We start from the raw sequence: 26,608 nt of genomic DNA on the forward strand, positions 1-26,608 counted from the left end.
CTGGCACCACAGGGGTTTTTGTAAACGCACATGGCCCCTGACTACCATTCCAAACGAATTCTCTTTCCAAAAGCTCATTGATGCTCCTTCTCTTCTGAGCATTGTAGTTCGCCCGCAGAGCATTTTACGTCCTAACATGGGGTATTTCCATACTCATAAAAGATGGGGTTACAAATTTTGCGGGGCATTTTCTCCCATTACCCTTTGTAAAATGGTAAATTTGGGGAAAAAACTGCACTTAGGTGAAATTTTTTTTTTTTTTTTTCATTTACACATCCGATTTTAACGAAAAGTCATCAAACACCTGTGGGGTGTTAAGGCTAACTGTACCCCTTGTTACGTGCCTTGAGGGGTGTAGTTTCCAAAATGGTATGCCATGTGGAGTTTTCTGCTGTTCTGGCAGCATAGGGGCTTTCTAAATGTGACATGCCCCCCAAAAACGATTTCAGCAAAATTCACTTTCCAAAATCCCATTGTCGCTCCTTCCCTTCTGAGCCCTCTACTGCACTCGCCGAACACTTGACATACACATATGAGGTATTTCCTTACTCGAGAGAAATTTGGTTACAAATTTTAGGGGGCTTTTTCTCCTGTTATCACTTGTAAAAATTCAAAAACTAAGTATACAAGAACATGCGAGTGTTAAAAATGAAGATTTTGAATTTTCTCCTTCACTTTGCCGCTATTGTGAAACACCTAAAGTGTTAACACACTTACTGAATGTAATTTTGGATACTTTGAGGGGTGCAGTTTTTATAATGGGGTCATTTATGGGGTATTTCTAATATGAAGGCACTTCAAAACTGAACTGGTCCCTGAAAAATTCCGATTTTGAAAATTTTGTGAAAAAATGGAAAATTGCTGCTGAACTTTGAAGCCCTCTGATGTCTTCCAAAAGTAAAAACATGTCAACTTTATGGTGCAAATATAAAGTAGACATATTGTATATGTGAATCAAAATATAATTTATTTGCAATGTCTATTTTCCTTACAAGCAGAGAGCTTCAAAGTTAGAAAATGCTAAATTTTTAAATTTTTCATAACATTTTTGCATTTTCACCAAGAAATGATGCAAATATCGACGAAAATTTACCACTACCATAAAGTAGAATAAAGTCACGAAAAAGCAATCTCGGAATGAAATTTATGTATTTAAGTAAAAGCATCCCAGAGTTATTAATTCTTAAGTGACAGTGGTCAGATTTGCAAAAAATGCTCCCGTCCTTAGGGTCATAATGGGCTCCATCCCCAAGGGGTTAAGTACCAGGGAGCAAGGGCGTACCTGTACGCCCTTTTTCCCGAAGAGGTTACGGATCTGAACATTTTTTGCAAATCTGACCACTGTCATTTTAAGCATTAATACTCTGGGATGCTTTTATTTTTTATTCTGGTTCCGAGACATATTCTACTTTATGTTAGTGGTAAATGTTTGTCCATACTTGCATTATTTCTTCGTGAAAAATTCCCAAATTTTATGAAAAATTTGAACATTTTGAATTTTTTTTACTTTGAAACTCTCTGCTTATAAGGAAAATGGACATCCCAAATAAATTATATATTGATTCGCTTATACAATATGTCTACTTTTATGTTTTCATCATAAAGTTGATATGTTTTTACTTTTGGAAGACATCAGAGGGCTTCAAAAAGTTCAGCAGCAATTTTCCAATTTTTCGCAAAAGTTTCAAAATTTAAATTTTTCAGGGACCAGTTCAGTTTTGAAGTGGATTTGAGGGGCCTTCATTTTAGAAATACCCCATAAATTACCCCATTATAAAAACTGCACCCCTGAAAGTATACAAAATGACATTCAGAAAGTTTGTTAACCCTTTAGGTGTTCCACAGGAATAGCAGCAAAGTGAAGGAGAGAATTCAAAATCTCCATAACATGTTCTTGTAGACCCATTTTTTGAATTGTTACTAGGGGTAAAAGGAAAAAAAGGCCCCAAAAATGTGTAACCCAGTTTCTCTCAAGTAAGGAAACACCTCATATGTGAACATAAAGTGCTCTGTGGGTGCACTACAATGCTCAGAAGAGAAGGAGCCACACTTGTTGAATGCAAATTTTGCTGAAATGTTTTTTGGGGGGCATCACACGTTTAGGAAGCCTCTATGGTGCTATAGCAGCAAAGAAAAAACGCACATGGCATATTATTTTGGAAGCTACACCCCTCAAGGCGTACAGTGAGCCTTTACACCCCACAGGTGTTAGACAAATTTCTGCTAAAGTTGGACGTGAAAATGAAAAATTTGATTTTTTTCACCAAAATACTGGTGTTACCCCAAATTTTTCATTTTCACAAGGGGTAATAGGAGAAAAAGACCCCCAATTTTTTTAACCCCAATTCTTCTTGGTATAGAAATACCCCATATGTGGATGTAAAGTGCTCTGTGGGCGAACTACAATGCTCAGAAGAGAAGGAGCGACATTGGGCTTTTGGAGAAAGAATTTGTTTGGAATGGAAGTCAGGGACCATGTGTGTTTACAAAGCCCCCAGTGGACCCCTCCCTCACATGTGACCCTATTTCACAAACTACACCCCTCACAGAATTTAATAAGGGGTGCCGTGAGCATTTACACCCCACTGGCGCTTGACAGATCTTTGGAACAGTGGGCTGTGTAAATGAAAAATAATACGGACCACTGTCAGACACCTGTGGAGTGTAAATGCTCACTGCACCCCTTATTACATTATTTGAGGGTTGTAGTTTCCAAAATGGGGTCACACATGGGGGGGTCCACTCTTATGCCACCATGGGGGCTTTGTAAACACACATTGCCTTCAATTCTGGACACATTATCTCTCCAAAAGCTTAATGGCGCTCCTTCTCTTCTGAGCCCTGTAGTGCGCCAGAGGAGCACTTAACATCCACATATGTAGTATTTATATACGCATTTTAGTGAAAAAAGTTTTTAATTTTTTACGTCCAAATTTAATGAAAATTCTTCAAACACCTGTGGGGTGTTAAGGCTCGCTATACCTCTTGTTACGTTCCGTGAGGGGTGTAGTTTCCAAAATGGGGTCACATGCAGGGGTTTTTTGTTTTTTTTTGCATTTGTCAGAACCGCTGTAAAATGAGCCACCCCTGTGCAAATCACCACAAATGTATATGGTGCTCTCACTCCTGAGCCTTGTTGTACGCCTGCAGAGCATTTTACGTCCACATATGGGGTATTTCCATATTCAGAAGAAATTGTGTTACAAATTTTAGCGGTCTTTTTTGTCCCCCTTTTACCTCTTGTGAAAATGAAGAGTATGGGACAACACAAGTATGTTAGTGTAAATTTTTTTATTTTTTTACAATAACATGCTGGAGTAGACCCCAACTCTACCTTTACAGAAAGGGTAAAAGGAGTAAAAGCCCACCAAAATTTGTTAGGAAATTAGGCCCTAAACTGTTGAAAAAAGCCTTGAAATTTGACAGGGATCTGAAGTGAGAAAGCGCCGTGCGCATTTGAGGCCTAAATCAGGGATATGCATGGGACGGACCCGGATGCAAGAATTAAACTTGCAACCGATACCAAAATTACCCTACGGCAGTGTTTCCCAAACAGGGTGCCTCCCGTTGTTTCAAAACTCTCAGCATGCCTGGACTGTCAATGGCAAAGCTTGAGGCTCCATTTTGGAAACAGTGCCATACTAGATGTTTTTCATTTTTATGTGTATATGTAGTGTTTTACTTTTTATTTTGTGTAGTGTAGTGTTTTTAGGGTACATTCACACAGGCGGGAGTTCTCAGCGAGTTTCCTGCTGGGAGTTTGGGCTACAGCGGAAAATTTGCTGCATCTCAAACTTGCAGCGAGAAACTCGCTGTAAACCCCCGCCCGTGTGAATGTACCATGTACATTCACATGGGGGGCAAACCTACAACTCCCAGCTGTCCGTGTTTACTGAGGGTTGTAGCTATGCAACAGCTGGAGGCACACTGGTTGCAAAACACAGAGTTTGTTACTTAACGTATTGTTTCCCAACCCGTGTGCCTCCAGCTGTTGCAAGACTACAACTCCCAGCATGCATGGTCTGTCAGTGCATGCTGGGAGTTATAGTTTTGCAGCAGCTGGAGTCACACGGGTTGGGAAACACTGAGTTAATAAACAGACAATGTTTCACAACCAGTGTGCCTCTAGCTGTGTCAAAACTACAACTTCCAGCATGCCCAGACAGGCGAAGGGCATGTTGGGAGTTGTAGTTATGTAACAACTGGAGGAGAACAGTTCGGAGACCACTGTGTAGTGGTGTCCAAAATCTAGCCCTCCAGATGTTGCAAAACTACAACTCCCAGCATGCTGAGACTGTCCAGGCATGCTGGGAGTTGTAGTTCTGCAACATCTGAAGGGCTAGATGTTACAGAACTACAACTCCCAGCATGCCTGGACTGTCTGGGCATGCTGAGAGTTGTAGTTTTGAAACTCCTGGGTCCTTAACCCCTTAATGACGCAGGACGTATATTTACGCCCTGCGCCGGCTCCCGCGATATGAAGCGGGATCGCGCCGCGATCCCGCATCATATCGCGTGGGTCCCGGCGCTAATCAACGGCCGGGACCCGCGGCTAATACCACACATCGCCGATCGCGGCGATGTGCGGTATTAACCCTTTAGAAGCGGCGGTCAAAGCTGACCGCCGCTTCTAAAGTGAAACTGAAAGTATCCCGGCTGCTCAGTCGGGCTGTTCGGGACCGCCGCGGTGAAATCGCGGCGTCCCGAACAGCTGATCGGACACCGGGAGGGCTCTTACCTGCCTCCTCGTTGTCCGATCGACGAATGACTGCTCCGTGCCTGAGATCCAGGCAGGAGCAGTCAAGCGCCGATAATGCTGATCACAGGCGTGTTAATGCACGCCTGTGATAAGGATGAGAGATCAGTGTGTGCAGTGTTATAGGTCCCTATGGGACCTATAACACTGCAAAAAAAAAAGTAAAAAAAAAGTGTTAATAAAGGTCATTTAACCCCTTCCCTAATAAAAGTTTGAATCACCCCCCTTTTCCCATAAAAAAAATAAAACAGTGTAAAAAAAAAAAAATAAACATATGTGGTATCGCCGCGTGCGTAAATGTCCGAACTATAAAAATATATCATTAATTAAGCCGATTACGGTCAATGGCGTACGCGCAAAAAAATTCCAAAGTCCAAAAAAGCGTATTTTGGTAACTTTTTATAACATTAAAAAATGAATAAAAAGTGATCAAAAAGTCAGATCAAAACAAAAATCATACCGATAAAAACTTCAGATCACGGCGCATAAAATGAGTCCTCATACCGCCCCGTACGTGGAAAAATAAAAAAGTTATAGGGGTCAGAAGATGACATTTTTAAACGTATAAATTTTCCTGCATGTAGTTATGATTTTTTCCAGAAGTGCGACAAAATCAAACCTATATAAGTAGGGTATCATTTTAACCGTATGGACCTACAGAATAATGATAAGGTGTAATTTTTACCGAAATATGCACTGCGTAGAAACGGAAGCCCCCAAAAGTTACAAAATGGCGTGTTTTTTTTCGATTTTGTCGCACAATGATTTTTTTTTCCGTTTCGCCGTGCATTTTTGGGTAAAATGACTAATGTCACTGCAAAGTAGAATTGGCGACGCAAAAAATAAGCCATAATATGGATTTTTAGGTGGAAAATTGAAAGGGTTATGATTTTTAAAAGGTAAGGAGGAAAAAACGAAAGTGCAAAAACTGAAAAACCCTGAGTCCTTAAGGGGTTAAGGGCACGAGTGGTGCTTCAAATATAAAACCTTCTGCAGGTACAAGTTAATGCATACACTACGAAGGCTGTTGTAAAGCAAATAAATTCAGTAATGTTTTTGTTTGTCCTCCTGTAGAGACATATTAGTCTTGTGTGAACTGTGGGCACCAATTACAAAAAATATGAAGAAAAAGGAGGGAGAAATCCCAGCTGTAATAGGACATTTAGGCTTTAGTATTATGGGAGAGATTAATACCACAGAAAAAGAGTGTTTAAAAACATTATTGGATTTAATGGGTAAAGAACAATTGTTATTTTAAAGTGATGATGATGTACTAGAAATACAGGATTTCAGAGGAGGTAATAATTCTAAATTTTCTCCACCAATAACACCAGGTGGCAGTATAGACCTCTTCCAACAAAAAGTGTTATCTAATATAAGGGCTTTGATGTATCCGTGTGTGCCCCCAAATCTGAGTAAGGGCAAATTTAATGCCTAGAAATGGCTAAAATCTCAAGATTAGATAATTATAAAAAGAGCAGATAAAGGGAGCAACAAAGTAACAATATAAAATGGGATAATGTCCTCAAAAAAAAAAACAATACTGACACTAAATGGGAGACTTTTAAAAATATCTTAAATTATCACTGTAACATGTATATACTGTGATAAGGTTAATGGGGTGGTCTGTGAGGGAGTCTATGTCTCGACAGAATTGTTCAGAGAGGCTTATGATTTTTAACCCCAGGGGGAGTGTATGTTTCTGTGTATGTCACCAGATTGAATATTTAGTTATGGGCCCCTGGGGTGGAGCATTTGAAGAGTAGGGTGGGCCAGTGCTCCACCCCGAAGTTTAGCGGTTTTCTTGGAAGACATAGATCCAGCCCAGGGTTTTGGACTGTCTCCAACCTATTGCTCAGCTGCAGGTAATCGGCTGCACCAGTGGGAATAAATCCCTCCCTGCTAGGCAGATAAGGAGGAGAATGTTTTGTTTCTCTATGAAAAGGCTGGAAGCAGCAGGCTGGAAAAAGACTGGAATGCTGAGAGTGGACAAAGACTCTAGGTTGGTGAACCCAATATTGTTTTATTTAGTTTAACCCTGAGAGATAGGGAACCTAATGTCAGTTAGTGCTCAGACGAGCTAGGTTTTTGTTTATTTATGTTTTCATTTACTGCTGCATCCTGTGTGGATTACAAATACAGTGCCTGGAGTATATGCAATTACAAGGACTGTGCCTATTGTTTACCCTAGAGGACCGTGCTACCTGCAAACAAGGATCACAATACCTTATGGGAATAAAAGGGTCAGAAATAAAAGAAAACCAATATGGATGAATAAAAATTTTAAGGGGGCAATAAATGACAAAAATAAAGCATTTAAAAAAAAAAAGAAGCATTAAAAAGCTATAGAGAAAAATGTAAAATATGAAAAAAAACAGATATAAGCCACAAAAATAGAGACAAATGACTCATTGCCAAAGAGAGTAAAACTAACCCCAAAATGTTCTTTAACTATATAAATAGCAAAAAGGTCAAAAACTAAAGTGTTGGCCCTTTAAAAAATTGATGAGGAAGAAACAGGGATCAGGAAAAAGCAAATATATTAAACAAATTCTTCTCCACTGTATTCACTGTGGAAAATGAAATGCCAGTTGAAATACAGTGTGATAAGGTAAACTCCCCAGTACAGGTCACCTGTCTAACCCAGGAAGAAGAACAGTGCCGCCTACAAAAAAATCAAAATAGACAAATCACCAGGTGCAGATGGCATTCACCGCGTGTTCTAAAGGAATTAAGTTATTTAATAGACAGACCCCTATTTTTAATATTCAGGGACTCTATAGTGACAGTGATTGGTCCCCAGGACTGGCGCATGGCAAATGTGGTGCCAATATTTAAAAGGCGTCAAAAGTGGCCCTGGGAATTATAGACCTGGTAGTTTAACCTCGGTTGTATGTAAATTGTTTGAGGGTTTCCTAAGAGATTCTATTTTGGAATATCTTGATAAAAATAAATGTATGACCCTGTATCAGCATGGATTTATGAGGGATCGATCCTGTCAAACTAACCTGATAAGCTTTTATAAGGAGGTGAGCTACAGACTGGACCAGGGGCAATCGCTGGATGTCATAAATCTGGATTTTTCCAAAGCATTTGATATGGTTCCACATAAAAGGTTGGTGCATAAAATGAGAAGGTTTGGGCTGGGGGAGAATGTGTGCAAGTGGGTAAGTAACTGGCTCAATGATAGGAAACAGAGGGTGGTTATTAATGGTACTTATTCTGATTGGGTGACTGTTACTAGTGGGGTACCACAGGGGTCCGTCTTGGGTCCTGTCCTATTTAATATATTCATTAATGACCTTGCAGAGTTGTTGAATAGTAAAGTAGCAATCTTTGCAGATGACACTAAACTCTGTAAAGCGGTAAACACTATAGAGGACAGTGCACTGTTACAAATGGATCTGGATAGGTTGGAGGTTTGGGCTGGGAAGTGGCAGATGAGGTTCAACACTGATAAATATAGGGTAATGCACATGAGGAAGAGAAATCCGGGCTGGGATTATGTATTGATTGGGAGAACACTTGGGACGACTGACATGGAAAAGGACTTAGGAGTCTTAGTTTATAGTAAATTTAGCTGTAGTGACCAGTGCCGGGCAGCGGCTGCCAAGGCTAATAAAATCATGGGGTGAATCAATAGGGGCATAGATTCCCACAACAAGGAAATAATTCTACCGCTGTACAAATCACTAGTCAGACCACACATAGAATAATGTGTACAGTACTGGGCACCAGTGTACAAGAAAGATATAGTGGAGCTGGAGAGGGTTCGAAGACGGGCAACCAGAGTAATACGGAGAATGGGAGGACTACAGTACCCAGAAAGATTATCAGAATTAGGGTTATTTAGTTTAGAAAAAAGAAGGCTTAGGGGGGAACTAATAACTATAACTATATCAGGGGACAGTACAGAGATCTCTCCCATGATCTATTTATACCCAGGACTGTATCTATAACAAGGAGGCATCCTCTACATCTAGAGAAAAGAAGGTTTCTACACCAGCACAGACGGGGGTTCTTTACTGTAAGAGCAGTGAGACTGTGGAATTCTCTCCCGGAGGAGGTGGTCATGGTGAACTCTGTAATAGAGTTAAAAAAGGGGCTGGATGCATTTTTTGAAGAGTAATAACATTACAGGTTATGTATACTAGATTTATAGGGACAGAAGGTTGATCCAGAGCCGACAGTAATAGCTAACTAGATTTCTTCCACTCCCATTATAAGAAATGGCAGTTCAGGCACATTTGCACCATTTTAAGTGACTTTAAAGAACAGAGTGCCATTCTAAAAACTTGTTTTAAAGCAAAGACACCAAGGCAATTGTTGATGCTTGACTAAAGGGAACAGGGTTAATACTGAAAAAGACTGTTTTACCAGGGAACGCAAAGAAATTAAATAAATCCTTGTCAGACATTGGTCGGTACTGCTTAGGGATCCATTCCTCCGACATATCCTTCCATTCAAACCGGCCATCACATTTAGAAGGGGTAGAACTCTCAGGAACATCCTAGGTCCAAGTAGATTGAGAACAAACACATGTAATTATCAGAGTTTTCTTTCTACAACAGCTTTGTTTGTGTGCTCAAAGTAGGTGTAAATGCTGTTTGGTTGTTAATAATCAATGCAAATCATTCTCATCTAATAGCACAGGAGAGGTCTTCCAGAATAAATCCTTTATAAACTGCTCCTCACAATACGTAATATACCTTCTGGAATGTGCATGTGGGATGCAGTATGTGGGGAAGACCATTAGGTGTCTACGAGAACGTATTAACAAACACAGAATCAACACCATTAATGGTTTCCTTTTCCACAGTGTGTCGAGACAACTCACTCACCATCACAACCAGAACTTTAGCTATATCACTCTCACTCCAATTGAAAGCATTCCGAAAGATAACCCTCAGAGGTTTAGTACTCTCCGCAAAAGAGAAAACTATTGGATCTATAAATTACAAACATCGATCCCGGTTGGATTGAATTAACTTATTGAATGTTCATTGTGATTGCTATGTGATGCATATTGCTCTTCTTTTTTGAGTCCACGCTATTTCTCTGTATGCTCATTGTCATTGCCACTTTATATACCCTGTTCTTTATGTCCTAAGTCTACACCATTCCATCTATTGTTTTCAATTAGCATGTAGGTTCAGGTATTAACCCCTTAAGGACCAGGCCATTTTATACCTTAAGGACCGGAGCGTTTTTTGCAATTCTGACCACTGTCACTTTAAACATTAATAACTCTGGAATGCTTTTAGTTATCATTCTGATTCCGAGAATGTTTTTTCGTGACATATTCTACTTTAACTTAGTAGTAAAATTTTATGGTAACTTGCATCCTTTCTTGGTGAAAAATCCCAAAATTGGATGAAAAAAATGAAAATTTTGCATTTTTCTAACTTTGAAGCTCTCTGCTTGTAAGGAAAATGGATATTCAAAATATATTTTTTTGGGGTTCACATATACAATATGTCTACTTTATGTTTGCATCATAAAATTTATGAGTTTTTACTTTTGGAAGACACCATAGGGCTTCAAAGTTCAGTAGCAATTTTGAAATTTTTCACAAAATTTTCACACTCACTATTTTTCAGGGACCAGTTCAGGTTTGAAGTGGATTTGAAGGGTCTTCATATTAGAAATACCCCATAAAAGACCCCATTATAAAAACTACACCCCCCTAAAGTATTCAAAAAAACATTCAGTAAGTGTATTCACCCTTTAGCTGTTTCACAGGAATAGCAGCAAAGTGAAGGAGAAAATTCAAAATCTTCATTTTTTACACTCGCATGTTCTTGTAGACCCAATTTTTGAATTTTTGCAAGGGATAAAAAGGAGAAAATTTTTACTTGTATTTGAAACCCAATTTCTCTCGAGTAAGCACATACCTCATATGTCTATGTTAATTGTTCGGCGGGCGCAGTAGAGGGCTCAGAAGGGAAGGAGCGACAAATGGTTTTTGGGGGGCATGCCGCATTTAGGAAGCCCCTATGGTGCCAGGACAGCAAAAAAAAAACACATGGCATACCATTTTGGAAACTAGACCCCTCAGGGAACGTAACAAGGGGTAAAGTGAACCTTAATACCCTACAGGTGATTCACGACATTTGCATATGTAAAAAAAATATATATTTTTTTTACCTAAAATGCTTGTTTTCCCAAAATGTTTAGATTTTTAAAAAGGGTAATAACGGAAAATACCCCCCAAAATTTGAAGCCCAATTTCTCCCGATTCAGAAAACACCCCATATGGGGGTGAAAAGTGCTCTGCTGGCGCACTACAGGTCTCAGAAGAGGAGTAACATTTGGCTTTTTGAAAGCAAATTTTGCTCTGGGGGCTTGCCGCATTTAGGAAGCCCCTATGGTGCCAGAACAGCAAAAAAAAAAACACATGGCATACCATTTTGGAAACTAGACCCCTCGGGGAACGTAACAAGGGGTAATGTGGACCTTAATACCCTACAGGTGTTTCACGACTTTTGCATATGTAAAAAAATATATATTTTTTTTACCTAAAATGCTTGGTTTCCCAAAATTTTTACAATTTTAAAAAGGGTAATAGCAGAAAATACCCCCCAAAATTTGAAGCCCAATTTCTCCCGATTCAGAAAACACCCCATATGGGTGTGAAAAGTGCTCTGCTGGCGCACTACAGGTCTCAGAAGAGAAGGAGTCACATTTGGCTTTTTGAAAGCGAATTTTGCTCTGGGGGCATGCCGCATTTAGGAAGCCCCTATGGTGCCAGGACAGCAAAAAAAAAAACACATGGCATACCATTTTGGAAATTAGACCCCTCGGGGAACGTAACAAGGGGTAATTTGAACCTTAATACCCTACAGGTGTTTCACGACTTTTGCATATGTAAAAAAATATATATTTTTTTTACCTAAAATGCTTGTTTTCCCAAAAATAAAATTTTTTTTAAAAGGGTAATAGCAGAAAATACCCCCCAAAATTTGAAGCCCAATTTCTCCCGAGTACGGCGATACCCCATATGTGGCCCTAAACTGTTGCCTTGAAATACGACAGGGCTCCAAAGTGAGAGCGCCATGCGCATTTGAGGCCTAAATTAGGGACTTGCATAGGGGTGGACATAGGGGTATTCTACGCCAGTGATTCCCAAACAGGGTGCCTCCAGCTGTTGTAAAACTCCCAGCATGCCTGGACAGTCAACGGCTATCTGGCAATACTGGGAGTAGTTGTTTTGCAACAGCTGGAGGCTCCGTTTTGGAAACAGTGGCGTACCAGACGTTTTTCATTTTTATTGGGGAGGGGGGTTGTATAGGGGTATGTGTATATGTAGTGTTTTTTACTTTTTATTTTATTTTGTGTTAGTGTAGTGTAGTGTTTTTAGGGTACAGTCGCACGGGCGGGGGTTCACAGTAGTTTCTCGCTGGCAGTTTGAGCTACGGCAGAAAATTTGACGCAGCTCAAACTTGCAGCCGGATACTTACTGTAATCCTCCGCCCATGTGAGTGTACCCTGTACGTTCACGTTGGGGGGGGGGGAAATCCAGCTGTTGCAAAACTACAACTCCCAGCATGTACGGTCTATCAGTGCATCCTGGGAGTTGTAGTTTTGCAACAGCTGGAGGCACACTGGTTGTGAAACACCGAGTTTGGTAACAAACTCAGTGTTTTGCAACCAGTGTGCCTTCAGCTGTTGCAAAAGCTACAACCCCCAGCATGTACGGACAGCGGAAGGGCATGCTGGGTGTTGTAGTTATGCAACAGCGGGAGGCATACTACTTTTGGCTGGGGATGCTGGGGATTGTAGTTATGCAACAGCTGGAGACACACTGGTTTGCTACTTAACTCAGTGTGCCTTCAGCTATTGCAAAACTACAACTCTCAGCAGTCACCGACAGCCAACGGGCATGCTGGGAGTTGTAGTTATGCAACCACCAGATGCACCACTACAACTCCCAGCATGCACTTTAGCTGATTGTGCAAGCTGGGAGTTGTAGTTACACAACAGCTGAAGGTGCACTTTTCCATAGAAAGAATGTGCCTCCAGCTGTTGCAAAACTACAAGTCCCAGCATGCCCATAAGGGCATGCTGGGAGTTGTGGTGGTCTGCCTCCTGCTGTTGCATAACTACAGCTCCCAGCATGCCCTTTTTGCATGCTTGGAGCTTTTGCTAAGCAACAGCAGGAGGCTGTCACTCACCTCCAACGATCCTCGCTGCACCAGGTCAGTCCCTCGTCGTCTCCGCCGCTGCCGCTGCTCCCGGGGCCCCGATCCCAACAGGGGCGCCGGGGATCCGGGTCCCCAGCACCCGGGGTGCACGTCCCGCACCCGCTCACGTCCTCCGGAAGAGGGACGGAGCGGGTTGCGGGAGTGACACCCGCAGCAGGCACCCTGATTGGTCGGCCGGCCGACGAATCAGGGCGATCGTGAGGTGGCACCAGTGCCACCTCACCCCTGCTGGCTCTGGCTGTTCGGGGCCGTCTCTGACGGCCCCGATCAGCCAATAATTCCGGGTCACCGGGTCACTGGAGACCCGATTGACCCGGAATCCGCCGCAGATCGCTGGACTGAATTGTCCAGCGATCTGCGGCCATCGCCGACATGGGGGGTCATAATGACCCCCCTGGGCGATATGCCCCGATGCCTGCTGAACGATTTCAGCAGGCATCGGGGACCGGCTCCGCTCCAGATTGTTGCGGGGGGCCGGTAAAACACATGACGTTCTCATACGTCATGTGTCCTTAAGGACTCGGAAATGGAGACGTATGAGAACGTCATGTGTCCTTAAGGGGTTAAGAGACATATATGTACATATCAGTTTGAACATCTATTTTTAGATTTGTTTTCACCTAGGAATGTTTCCACTCTATTTTATTATTCCTGAGACACAAGGGGGGAGATTTATCAAAACCAGTGCAAAGGAAAAGTTACCCATAGCAACCAATCAGATTGATTCTTTCATTTTGCAGAGTCCTTGTTAAAAATGAAAGAAGCAAGCTGATTGGTTGCTATTGGCAACTGGGCAACTTTTTCACTGCACAGCTATTGCTAAATTTCCCCCTTTGCTATTGCTTTGTGTTTACAATGTCTACAATCATGCGCCACCTATTGGTCCAATGAGATCACATGACTGCTTCTGCTTGGCGATGCGTCCTGACAACCAGACTCCCTAACTCACCTGCTCTCTGCAACCGCCTGCAGCCTGTATTACGTCACTTCCTGATTGCACAGATCTCCCCCTTCTGTAATTATGATAGAATGTGTATTATATATGTATCTGTACTCTGATAGTGACCCTTATCTATGTGATGTATTTTGTTTATTCACATGTAGTATTTTTATGTAAGACTTAGTTGATGAGTGTATGCACTGGTACCATGTAGTTATGATGTATACTGATCTGAGGAAGGGAGGGCTCCTCCTGAAAGACGTAATCTTCCCCCTTTATTTTATTTTTCTTTTATGTTATTTATCAGTAAATAGTCCTGCTTAGGGCTTTTTCCACCATACTCCTGGATCCACTTGCATCTATTCTAAAGAGTCTGCAGTGCCTGGAACTTTAAGGGTCTTGTTTACTTTTATTCTGCTTCCATTTCCACTCAGGACAAAACACCATTGTTCCTGCGACCCAGCGGCACAACAGCGATCTACATTATCTGTACCCTTGGGTATTGGGGTGATAGGCAATTTTCTATCTTCTCTGAGGTGAGTGGCCATCTATTAGTGTTGGGGCCATCCTAGGGTAATACGGCATCAGTCTTCTTTTTTCTTATTCAAACACATACATACATAGGGGGAGATTTTTCAAAACTTCTTCAGCGGATAGGTTGCTGAATTACCCACAGCAACCAATCAGATCGCTTCTTTCATTTTTTCAGAGGCCTTTTTAAAACTGAAGCAGTCTGATTGGTTGCTATGGGCAACTCAGACACTTATCCTCTGGACAGGTTTTGATAAATCTCCCTCATTGAGTTTTATGTATGTAGAGGTACTTTTACTATATAGACTTATACATTTTTATGATTATTCTATCAATTAGCATATATGTATATTTCTATTTTAGATTGTTTTGAGCATGGCATGCACTATCCAGACTATACTTACCTTGCACCAATCACTTTACTACCCCCAGTTAGTATGGTATCTTTTAAGATGGCTCAGTAGCCAAGAATGTCTTAGGTTGTATGCTCAGGCACGAGGCAGGAATAATGTATTTTGTTCCCCAATAGCGCCAGCGTTTGCATGCACGCCAGTTTTAAAAGTGATCGGACGCTTAGCTCGTTTTAAAACGCGATCACTGTTCTGGGGGAATATTACATTTGACAAAGCTACAAGCGAAACATGTCAGGGCTTGTATAGTATAGTCTGTAGTAGTTTGGTGCATAATAGTCTATATTCTTTCTTTGCTCTCATATATTCTCCTCTGTGATAATATTATTTTTTTTTATGCCCATTAGCGTAAGTATATATTTGCCTATTACCTACTGTTAGGTACGCTACTACTTCTGTTTGTATATGTGTGGATATAACAAAGCACTTTATGCACTATGCAGACTTACCTATACCGTATATTCTTGTGTGCCATCTGCAAGCTTCACTTAGGCTCCTTTCACACTGGCCCGCCAGTGTGACAGCCGTTAGAAGATAGCGGGGGGAGGGGGGGTTTAGTGTCTGACCATGTAAGCTGAAGGACGCAGGGCTGCTGAGCTCCGTCCCCACGGCCGACAAAAGCTGGCTGATTACCTGTTCACATGGGATCATGAAAGAAGCGGCGCACCCAGGAACCATCCCAGCAGCAGGAGGTTCTGATATCCAACTTTTTTATCCCCCTGCTCAGGCAATCCAAGATGGCGTTGGAGCCGCCAGCTGCCTCAGGCTCCAACCCCTCCCTGCTGGCCACGAGGCAGCGTGTCGCAAGCGCTGGAGCTGCGCTCTCTGGAAGCCCGCTACCTGGGACAACAGAGTGCACCCTCACCTGCCCCTTCGGTGAGGGGGCAGAATGCTGGACCTGCGACCTCCTCTTTGCTTCAGCAACGAAATGCTTCTGAACTACTGCAACAAGTGAGCAAGGCGGGGCCTTCACGCCTGCTTCAGCAGATCCCTCTGCTGCCGCCTGCACCCCTGGAATGAGACAGGGACCCCTCTCAGGCTGACCTGCTGCTGCCCAGAGACTCAGAGGTAGGATCCCGGTGGTCACTAACCCTGCTGCTGCCACGGAGCCCAGTGATCTCATCCTCCCCAGCCAAGATCTGTGTTCACCCCCACTCTCCTTCCCAGAGCATCCCCTCTATCTTAAGGGAACAGATGAGCACCCTGTCCCCTGACCCAAGGATGTCCTCCTCTGATGATGATGAAGCAGGCAGGGGATCAGGGACTGCTAACATGGGGGACTCCCAGATCCATCCCTCATTGGGGGTCCTGCAACCACTCTTCCCCCCTACTTCTTCAGCCTGCTGGCTACCACTTGGAACGGAGGCTGCAGCCCACCACTCCTCTGCTGCTCCAATCCCCTCACTCTCAGGAGCTGAGCCGTGCTGCCCGCTGTGGTACCATCCAGGCCACGGACTGGGACCCCTCTACCCTTCCACCCCCTGCTCAGGTGGTTGCACTGTTGAAAGGACATCCTGAGCTGCAGGCGCTTTTGGCGCTTCTACCCACGAAATCTGATATGTCTGCTATGGCCTCGGTCCTCAAATACGCCTGGCGCCAAGATCTTCAGCCAGTCAAGTAAGATGTAGCCGAACTGCAGAGCAGGGTGAGGGCCCTATAGGACTTTCAAGGAACTGTTCTTGACTCCATGCGGGACATAAAAAATGCTCTGAATACTCAAACTTCCACTCAGCATGCCCTTGCTGACCACCTGGACGATGTGAAGAACAGGAGTTGTAGGAACAATGTCCGCATTCGTGGACATCCAGAGGCGACCTGCTCTCAGGACTTAAACCCTACTGTTGTTGGGATTTTGTGTATATTTCTTGGACGACCTCCTGAAACGTCTATTGAAATCGACAGAGTACATCGGGAAAGGGCCCCCAGCACTGATCGACCGAGAGACGTGATCTGTCGCATTTACCGCTACGCTCTTAAGAGGCAAATTATGCAGAAAGTGAGGCAGAGGGGTAACATTGACTTTGACGGAGCCACTTTGGAATTGTACCCGGACCTCTCCAGGCTCACTTTGCGCCTACTGGCCCTGCTGCAGCCTCTCCTGCGTCTCCTTCAAGACCGCCACATTCCATATAGATGGGGGTTCCCCTTTGCCCTTATGCCACCATGGGGGACGTGATGGCCTCTCTCTGTATCCCTGGAGACTTACCCCTCTTCCTGTCTGTCCTTGAACTCCCTCCTGTGACTCTCCCAGACTGGACTGCCTACCTGAGAGACCCTTATGCTGCGCTGCCTGTGCCTAGAGCTTCGCAGAAAGGCGCGACGAGATGTCCCACATCTGGAGATCCATTGCCCCAGCGACAGAGACGACAGCACTCCAGACCGGCGAGCTCGGGGATGGAGATGTGAGTTCACTTACTGTCCTTGCCCGCTGGATGGCCGAGGTTAAGGTAACCTCCCTGAATGTTCAGGGTTTTAATATGCCAGAGAAGAGGTCCCAGGTCCTGTACCACCTACACAAGCAAAGGGCTAAAATCTTATGTCTCCAGGAGACCCATTTTAAAACTAGTCACGTCCTTTAGCGGAATATTCGCTACTATCCCACCTGGTTTCACAGCACGAACGCTGAGTCTCGCTCCAAAGGTGTCTCTGTGGGTATTCACCGCACACTACCTTTTACCCTGTTAAATACTTGTGCTGACCCTGAGGCTCGGTACTTATTTGTCAAAGGGAAAATCCTGGACCAGGTTGTGACTGTGGCGACGGTCTATACCCTAAACAGCTCCAGGTGTCCTTCTTAATGCATACCCTAGAGGATTTGTCCTTATTCGCTCAGGGTATGCTCCTATTATGTGACGATTTTAACCTAGCTCTTCAGCCTTTGCTGGATTCGTCCACAAAGCATACTGCCATCTCCTACCGCCAGCTCAGCAGACTTCGGAAGCTACTGCAATCATTACTGATGTGTTATGTGTGGCGCCTCCAGCATCTGCAAGAAAGAGACTACACCTTCTATTCCAGTCCCCATGCCTCCTATAGTCGCCTAGACTACATCTTCCTGCCCCATCTGTTTCTTTCCGATCACGCCTTGCCCGGTGTGGATCCCCTCACTCAGCAAATCGCAGTTTACTTGGCTCCTTAACAAATCTCTACTATTAGACTCTTTATATTTGTCCGACCTTAAGTCAGCTATAGCTCACTTCCAGTCTGATCATGCAGGGGACCAAACACTGCTGCCTGTGCAGTGGGAAACTTTAAAGTGCATCGTGAGGGGAGTACTCATAGCCCACAGCTCCCGCCTTAAAAGGGCAAAAGCAGAAAAATTGAGATGTCTATTCGAGACTCTCGCCTCCCTAGAGGAGCAGCATAAGAGGACTCACCAGGAATCTTTTCTGAGAGATTTGATTAAGATTAGGCATGACATCTGCGCTTCGCTGAATGATCGCTTTAAACAACACCGACAACATTGTGCTATGGCCTTCTACGAGTGGGGTAATAAACCCAGGAGGTACCTAGCTTGGGCACTCCTGGACAAGAGGGCGGCACTTTACGTTCCCTCCATCACCACACCGCAAGGAGGGAAATCGTACCTGACTAGTGAAATTCTGAAGGCTTTTGAGCGTTATTACAAGGATCTGTATAACCTCCCCCCTCCTCTCCCAGTCCCAGACAGATGCCCACCATCTCCTTTAGCTGACTACATTGGAAGCACTGCCCTCCCCCGACTGCCCGAAGACACTATTGCGCTCTTGGAGGCACCGTTTGCAGAGATAGCGGAGGACATAACTCACTTGCCCTAGGGGAAGAGTCCGGGACCGTACGGTTACACCGCTAAATTCTTTAAATCTTTAAAAGGGAGCCTCCTCCCTCTCCTCTGCAAAGCTTTCAACAGCATTTCCCAGGGGTCTGGATTCCCCTCAGATTCATTGAGTGCACACATCACAGTTATACCCAAAGAAGGCAGGGACCCCAATTTATGTGCTAGCTATCGCCCTATATCCTTACTCAACACTGACACTAAACTATTCGCGAAGCTCCTGGCGGGGGCGTCCTGGGACCACTGGTTCACCCTGATCAATCTGGTTTTATTAAGTCTCAGGAGGCGCGCGACAACACTGTGCGGCCGTTCTCCATAGTACATCGAGCAACTGCCACTCGACAGCCCTTGATGGTACTCTCACTCGATGCTGAAAAGGTGTTTGATCGGGTGGACTGGCGCAGATAGGTTTAGGACCGTCAATGTTAGGGCGCATCATGGCCTTGTATAGAGACCCACAAGCTCGGGTGTGAGTGAATGGTTCCTTCTCGTCTCCCATCCCCATCCGCAATGGGGCTGTCCACTCTCCCCCCTTCTTTAAGTTCTTTGTATGGAACACCTCCTGAATGACCTTCGCCTTGACCCCAACATCTCAGGCTTCCTCCAAGAGGGGGACGAACATCTCTGTTCTGCCTTTGCGGATGACTTACTCCTGTATGTCTCTTCCCCTCCCACTTCCCTACCCGCTATCTCCCAAGCCATAGAACCTCCCGGCCACTAAGGTGGCACAACTAGCTCGATCGCACCCTTTTCGATGGAACCCCACGTCTCTTAAATATTTGGGGGTAACTGTCCCCATAAGGCCACTTAATGCGTTATTGGGTGATAGCAACTATTGAAGGTAATCTGCGGAACTGGACGACTGGCACTTTCTCTTGGCTAAGTAGGGCTAATGTCCTAAAAATGAACGTCCTGCCCAGTCTCCTATACCTTTTCCAGGCAGTCCCCATGACCATCCCTACTCCATTCTTTAAACGGCTGGATAGGCTTTTTCGGGCGTTTATATGGGCGGAGAGACCATCTAGAATAGCCAAGCAGATCCTGACTAGGCGTAAGCAGGCGGGTGGACTTGCGATCCCGGACTGAAATGCCTACTAAATCGCAGCTACGCTAGCCAGATTCCTGGACTTTTTTCATGGTCGAGCTATTAAGAGGTGGGTGCTACTAGCTTTGAGGTTACATCGTTTCCGTGGCTGCTCTCTGGGACGGTCACGCCTGGACTACTCCAGACCCTGCCGTGGGACACCAGAAAACTCATAAAGACATATCAGAGATATATTTCAAAAACTGGACTTATTGAACCAGATGGCCCACTGACTCCCATCCTAGGTAACCCCCTCTTCCCACCGGGTGTCCGAGTCTCCTCATTTCTAGGATACTCTGATCCCCCTGCACTACTCCCAAGTATTTTCCTGGATGGTACTCAGCTCCGTTCTAATGCTGATCTGGTCCCGGACTACCTCCGTACACCGCTGAGGCACATGCAGTACATGCAACTAGAGCACTTCACAAGACATATAATGCAAACCTCAAGACTTGCTAGACCGCTCTTGCCCTTCGAGCGTATGTGTGCCTCTGCCTCTCTGAACGCCAGGGCTGTTTCCCAGATATATGGGCTCCTCATGGACACGGCTGCTCAAAACCTCCCGTTGTTTGTGGCGGCCTGGGAGTTGGAGTTGCAGACCACTTTCGCTTGAACGGATTGGCTCGCGGCTTTTACCCTGCGCCATAGAATGTCCATCTCCTGCAGTGCGCAGGAAGCAAATTATAAAATATTGACCAGATGGTACCGTGTTCCCTCAGCTTTACATAGAATGTACCCAACGGTGTCAGACCGATGCTGGGGGTGTGGGGGATACTGTGGTACGATGTCCCATGTGTGGTGGTCATGTCCTTCCCTACGTAGCTTTTGGACCGTAGTACTCTCATGAATAGCGTCTATCTCGGGCGTGTCCTACCCTGATGACCCCAAGGTACTTCTCCTATGTCTAGGAGAACCCCCCTCGAGGATATTAGCCCACTTCCTTCTAATGGCAGCAAGGACTGTAATTCCCCGACATTGGACTCTTCTCCCCCAACTGTTTCGGAGTGGTAGAAGGAAGTCCTTTTTCTCTGCTGTATGGAGGAACTGATGGCTGACTCTACGGGTCATCAGGAGAGATATGTGCTGATATTGCGACCCTGGTTAGCCTTTGTGGAGTCCCCGCTATATAGGGCGGATTAAATTCTGGTATGCCGCTGACCACCTTCTCTAGCCTAGTAGGTAGCTAAGCCTCCGGTGGATGTGTTCCTGAGCTGGGATCTGTGGATGTTGTTCGGTTGGAGGAGGACTGAAGGTGACCGGGCTCCACGGGGTTAGTGAGTGTTATTCTGTTCCTTCCCCTGTTAGCTTTGACCTCCCGCCCTTCCTTTATTTCCTGCCTTGAATGCCCTACTTGGTTATTTCCTTTCGCAACCCCCCCCCCCCTGCTTCCCGAGGCTCCCCTACAAGTTGTTCTCCTATTTTCCCTATCTTCACTTTTCCTTACCCTCCCTCTGCTTCCTCCTTTGCTTTTTACCCTCTGTCCTGTTCCCGTTTTCCTCATCTCCCTTTCCATCATATTACCCCTATGACAGACAGGGTGCAGACGAGCATCTTTACCTATGCTTTCTTTTTATGTGTGAAGAACATTACTTTCTTACCAATTGAGACCCCGATTTCCGAGGGGTGTGTTCTGCGTTTCTTTATTGTTTTGATAATCTGTGATATCTCTACCAAGCCTGGATTGTTTACCCTCTGTTTTTGCTTGATAGTAATAAAAAGATGTTTGAATATTAAAAAAATTAAAATTAAAAAAAAAGATAGCGGGAGAAAAATTTGTGCTTGCGACGTCTTTTTCTCCTGCTATCTTCTGGCAGAATTACGGCAGCAATAACGGATGTCAGAGAATCCCATTGAAGTTTATGGGATCCTTTGTGCCCCTTATGCCTCCCGTTAGGCTCTGTTACAAAACGAATGTTAATGGCGGTCAAAGAAAAAAAAGTAAATAAATAAAAAAGAACCCTAACTTTCGTTTGTAACAGAGCCTTTCACATAGTGTGAAAGTAGCCTAAATTAGAAATGTTGATCTCTCATTTGCTTTTGGTATGGTTTGGATATTTTTACATTGCATTATGTGCAGGTTTTGAATCTGCCTTTGGTTCCATTGTGCAATTAGTTCAGTGCCCCTCTTTACATTTTTTCTTTGCATGAAGCACCTTATATTGGTATCTATTTATCTGTGGGCATTTGTTACTATTTTACAGTGGGCCAGTTTACATTGGTGTGTATGTTTTTTGTATGATGTGTATGTGTGTGTATATATATATATATATATATATATATATATATATATATATATATTCTTAAATTTAGATTGTTAGGTTTTTTGTCTACTTCATTATCCCAGGAACTCCACTGTCTCATTAATAGGGTTATCCAGTGGAGTTGGGGGTCGTAACTATGGCTGTTGTGTGGGACATTAAAATAAATAAATAAAACTCTGCTTACGTTGAAATTGATTAGAATGATTATGATTTGTTGATCAATATATTAATACTTATATGCCATTGCTAATGCTGCAGAAAGATATTTGTTACCCTTAACCTATATATCAGCTTGCTATTTGCTTGCAATGAAGACCTTGGAATGAGGCCAAAAGATGCAAGATAAAGAAGAAGTTGGAAGATAGAGACAAAACATCTGAAGAAATATCAACTGTGCAGAAGGACAGATACATCTGGAATTTTCTGGTAGAATAGGGAAATGGCAACATAAGTGACCTATGGTTAAGAAACAAATGAATGCTTAATATGCTAATATATACCGACGCAATACTCAAATAACCAATCAAAATATAACATCCCCACTAACCTCCCCTTTTTGTACTACAGTATAATAAACATGCATGGCACCGTACTTCATGTGCTATAGCTAAAGAAGAAGAAAGTAGAGACAAAAAGGGGAAGGTGACTGTGTATTTGTATTACAAAGATAAAGACCTATCACTGCCCTATAATGGTGGTGATCCTAACTGTTGGGTGTGTCCCCATTGTGGTCAGCAAAACCTGCCCTCAGCTAAAAACTGTGTTTCCTGTGGCCAAGCCTGGCCTTTAAATGCTCCACCTTGTACTACCACAGCCCCTCCCTATACTCCAAAAATGGACACCACCCAAAATGCATCCGCCCCACTATATCCCATTCTACCTCCTTCCAGTGGTCACCATGTAGCCACACCCACTTCCTCTCCTGTCAGCCATCTTGGTATACCTAGAAGTAATACCCCACCCACTTCCTCTCCTGTCAGCCATCTTGGTGTACCCGGAAGTACTGCCCCACCCACATCCTCTGCTGTCAGCCATCTTGGCTCCCCCAATCTACCTACTCCCTGTAATGGGCCCTCACCCAGTACACCCAAACAGGCCTTGCCAGTTGCCGGAAGGTTTCCAAACGGAACTTCCTCTAGCAGCCATCTTAGTGCACAAGCACTTCACCTTTTTCCAGTTATGACTCAGGATGGGGGTTACTTTGTACCTGCTGACCAAGTCACCGGCCTATATCCACACCAGTCCCCACCAGAAAGCCCTGTGTTTGATTCTGCCAATAATTGCTGGGCCTCACCAAGAACTCAGACACTTTTGGCCAATGTAAAAAATCCTCCAGCCCAAGGTGAGCCCCATGCACCGTTTCATTTACCTATCAATGATCATCATCATCAGTCCCCAGGAAAGATAACACTTTCCCCTGATAACAATCACACACACTGTGGTGCAATTTCATGAGCCTCCCAATACCTCCAACAGTATCATGTCCCGAACCATTAAATCAAAAATGGTGCCTGAAAATTTTCAACCGGCCCCTGAAACAAAGATCTGGAATAACACCTTACTGCGGGTTGGCATTGGTTCTATGGAAACCCAGCGAGTGCAAGCTTTAGTTAACCCTGCAAATTCCTATCTTCAACATGGCCTTGCTGCTGACCTACTGGATGCAGGGGGGCCTAGCAAACAGCATGACTCTAACCTGTTGGTAAATCAACACGGGCCCATTTCCACCTCCCAACTGGCCATTACAGGTTCTGGGACACTGCCTTGCAACATGATTATACATGCTGTTATTCCTCTGACCAACATTATGCCTGCATGATGCCTGCAGTCCACAACACACTGCATTCTTGATTTAGCTGCAAAGAAAGGAATTTCCACTCTGGCCATTAAAACCCATTAGTTCTGGTCTCTTTGGATTTCCTCCTGATATCTGTGCCAGGGTAATAGTGTCCACTATTAAACAACACCAGCCAATACCAACATTGCTGGAAATCATGTTTATCTCTAACACATACAAAACAGTCGACGCTCTGGTGAATGCTGTCAACTTGTTCAATCAACCTAACCTCTTGAGTAAATGCCCAATGCCACATTATTCAGATGACCTATTACCTGGCCTACCTAAATCCACACCATCTAAACTCTTGCCCATACAGCCTAATGACTCCAGTGATCTCCTGCGTGTTATAGCGGAACCCAGTCCACCGCAATCTAAGCCAATACCATTTACCCATAGTGGTGAAAATTAAAGTGCCTGAAAAGAGACTCTTCATAAATATGTTCCCTTTACCCGGTGCAAGTAAATAGTCTCATCACCCAACTCCCTGACCCAGAAAAACAGCCAATGCCCTTCTACAGAAGAATCAAGCAAATCCAACAAACCTACTCATCAGTATGTAAGGATTTATATAATCTAGTCTCTATCAGGACTGGAGATGCCTTCTGGTCTATCATTTCCACCAGTCTTGATAGCACTGCTATTGTGGACCAAGAGACAAAGGCTAGCATTCCACTTGGTTTTTTTTTCTGGCAGTTTTTTGAAAACTGCCACTGCAGTTTTTGAGCCAAAGTCAGAAGTGGATCCATAAGGGAGGAGAAGTGTAAGTCCTTTCTTTATATGTCCTATTCCTTTTGAATACACCTCTGGCTTTGGCTCTTCTGGAATCGAATTCTGCCGACAATTACAAGCCTGGGCCAGAGACAGACTAGCTTTAAGCTCCACCAATGTCTCTGATGCCTCTGAGACCTACGGAATCAGCTGAAAAGTTTTTTCTCCAGACTACTTAGTCTGCTCCAGGATCAAGGTTATGACCTGGAAACCAAATTCCATAAGACACTCTTCATTAGCACCTTTGTTACTGGCCTCCATGATGCTACCAAGAAAAGGCTTATGGACACTAGGCCTGAATATGTGGAACTTGAACCCAAACAGCTCTTACACATTGTTAAAGCTATTGAAAAAAAAACTGAAGCTGCACCTCAAAAAAAACGCTCGGATGTGGCAGTCTGTCAAGATGCACCAACGATGTTTAATGGTGCTGATCAACCACACCCGGCTCAATTCCCGGTTCAGAATTATGTTCCTCAGTCCCAAACAGTTCCTGCCCAATACCATGTTCTGAATTATGCCCCTCGAAGACCACCCGTCAGAAACCACCTGCTACAGATGTGGTAAATCTGGACATGTCCAGCGATGCTGCAGATCCAAACCTCGTCCTTCCAACTATCGAATGGATTCAGCCACTGCAAGACCAATGATGCCTCAAGACCATTATAATATGGACCAACGACAATCTGGCCTCTCACTGGACACTGACCCCACTCAAGGATGAATCAACTATGGACACCCGGCAGCAGAATGACTCCACAGAATCCAGCTAATCATGTCCCATCTAGAAATTAAGAATCTGGATCTGAGAATAATCCTCGCTCCTATTTAAACTGACTTTACTGTATATACTATGCTATTTTGGAGTATATTGATAAAAATAAATGTATGACACCTTATTAGCATGGCTTTATTACGGATCGGTCCTGTCAAAGTAACCTGATCAGCTTTTATGAGGAGGTGAGCTCCAGACTGGACCAAGGGGAATCGCTGGATGTCGCATACCTGGATTTTTCCAAAGCATTTGATACGGTGCCACATAAACGGTTGGTACATAAAATGAGAAGGATTGGGCTGGGGGAGAATGTGTGTAAGTGGGTAAGTAACTGGCTCAGTGATAGGAAACAGAGGGCGGTTATTAATGGTACTTATTCTGATTGGTTGACTGTTACTAGTGGGGTGCCACAGCGGTCAGTCTTGGGTCCTGTGCTATTTAATATATATATATTAATGACTTTGTAGAGGGGTTGAATAGTAAAGTAGCAATCTTTGCAGATGATACTAAACTCTGTAAAGCGGTAAACACAATAGAGGACAGGGCACTGTTACAAATGGATCTGCATAGGTTGGAGGCTTGGGCTGGGAAGTGGCAGATGAGGTTCAACACTGATAAATGTAAGATAATGCACATGGGGAGGAAAAATCCGGGCTGGGATTATGTATTAAATGGAAGCACACTTGGGATGACTGAGGTGGAAAAGGACTTGGGAGTTTTAGTTAACAGTAAATTTAGCTGTAGTGACCAGTGTCGGGCAGCTGCTGCCAAGGCAAATAAAATCATGGGGTGCATCAATAGGGGCATAGATGCCCACGACAGGGAAATAATTCTACCGCTGTACAAATCACTAGTCAGACCACACATAGAATACTGTGTACAGTACTGGGCACCAGTGTACAAGAAAGATACAGTGGAGCTGGAGAGGGTTCAAAGACGGACAACCAGGGTAATACGGGGAATGGGAGGACTACAGTACCCAGAAAGATTATCAGAAGTAGGGTTATTTAGTTTTGAAAAGAGAAGGCTTAGGGGAGACCTTATAACTCTGTGTAAATATATCAGGGGACAGTACAGAGATCTTTCCCATGAACTATTTATACCCGGGACTGTATCTATAACAAGGGGGGGGGGGGGGCATCCTATACACCAGCACAGATGGGGGTTCTTTACTGTAAGAGCAGTGAGACTGTGGAATTCTCTCCCGGAGAAGGTGGTCATGGTG

At 44.1% G+C, this 26,608-nt stretch overlaps 1 protein-coding gene across 6 annotated transcripts in view; it reads left to right on the plus strand.

The window, feature by feature from the left end:
- Positions 1 to 26,608, plus strand: part of TNRC18 (trinucleotide repeat containing 18) — a 968,701-nt gene that overhangs the window by 481,663 nt on the left and 460,430 nt on the right. For 4 of the 6 annotated variants that reach the window (XM_056534534.1, XM_056534539.1, XM_056534536.1 and 1 more), the window contains exon 13: positions 14,335 to 14,436. The exons of the other annotated variants lie outside the window; for them this stretch is intronic. In XM_056534534.1, the coding sequence (XP_056390509.1) occupies positions 14,335 to 14,436 (102 nt within the window). The remainder of the gene's footprint in view (positions 1 to 14,334; positions 14,437 to 26,608) is intronic. 6 annotated transcript variants of the gene reach the window in all.

The sequence above is a fragment of the Hyla sarda genome, chromosome 8, assembly GCF_029499605.1.
Source record: "Hyla sarda isolate aHylSar1 chromosome 8, aHylSar1.hap1, whole genome shotgun sequence".
NCBI lineage: Eukaryota > Metazoa > Chordata > Amphibia > Anura > Hylidae > Hyla > Hyla sarda.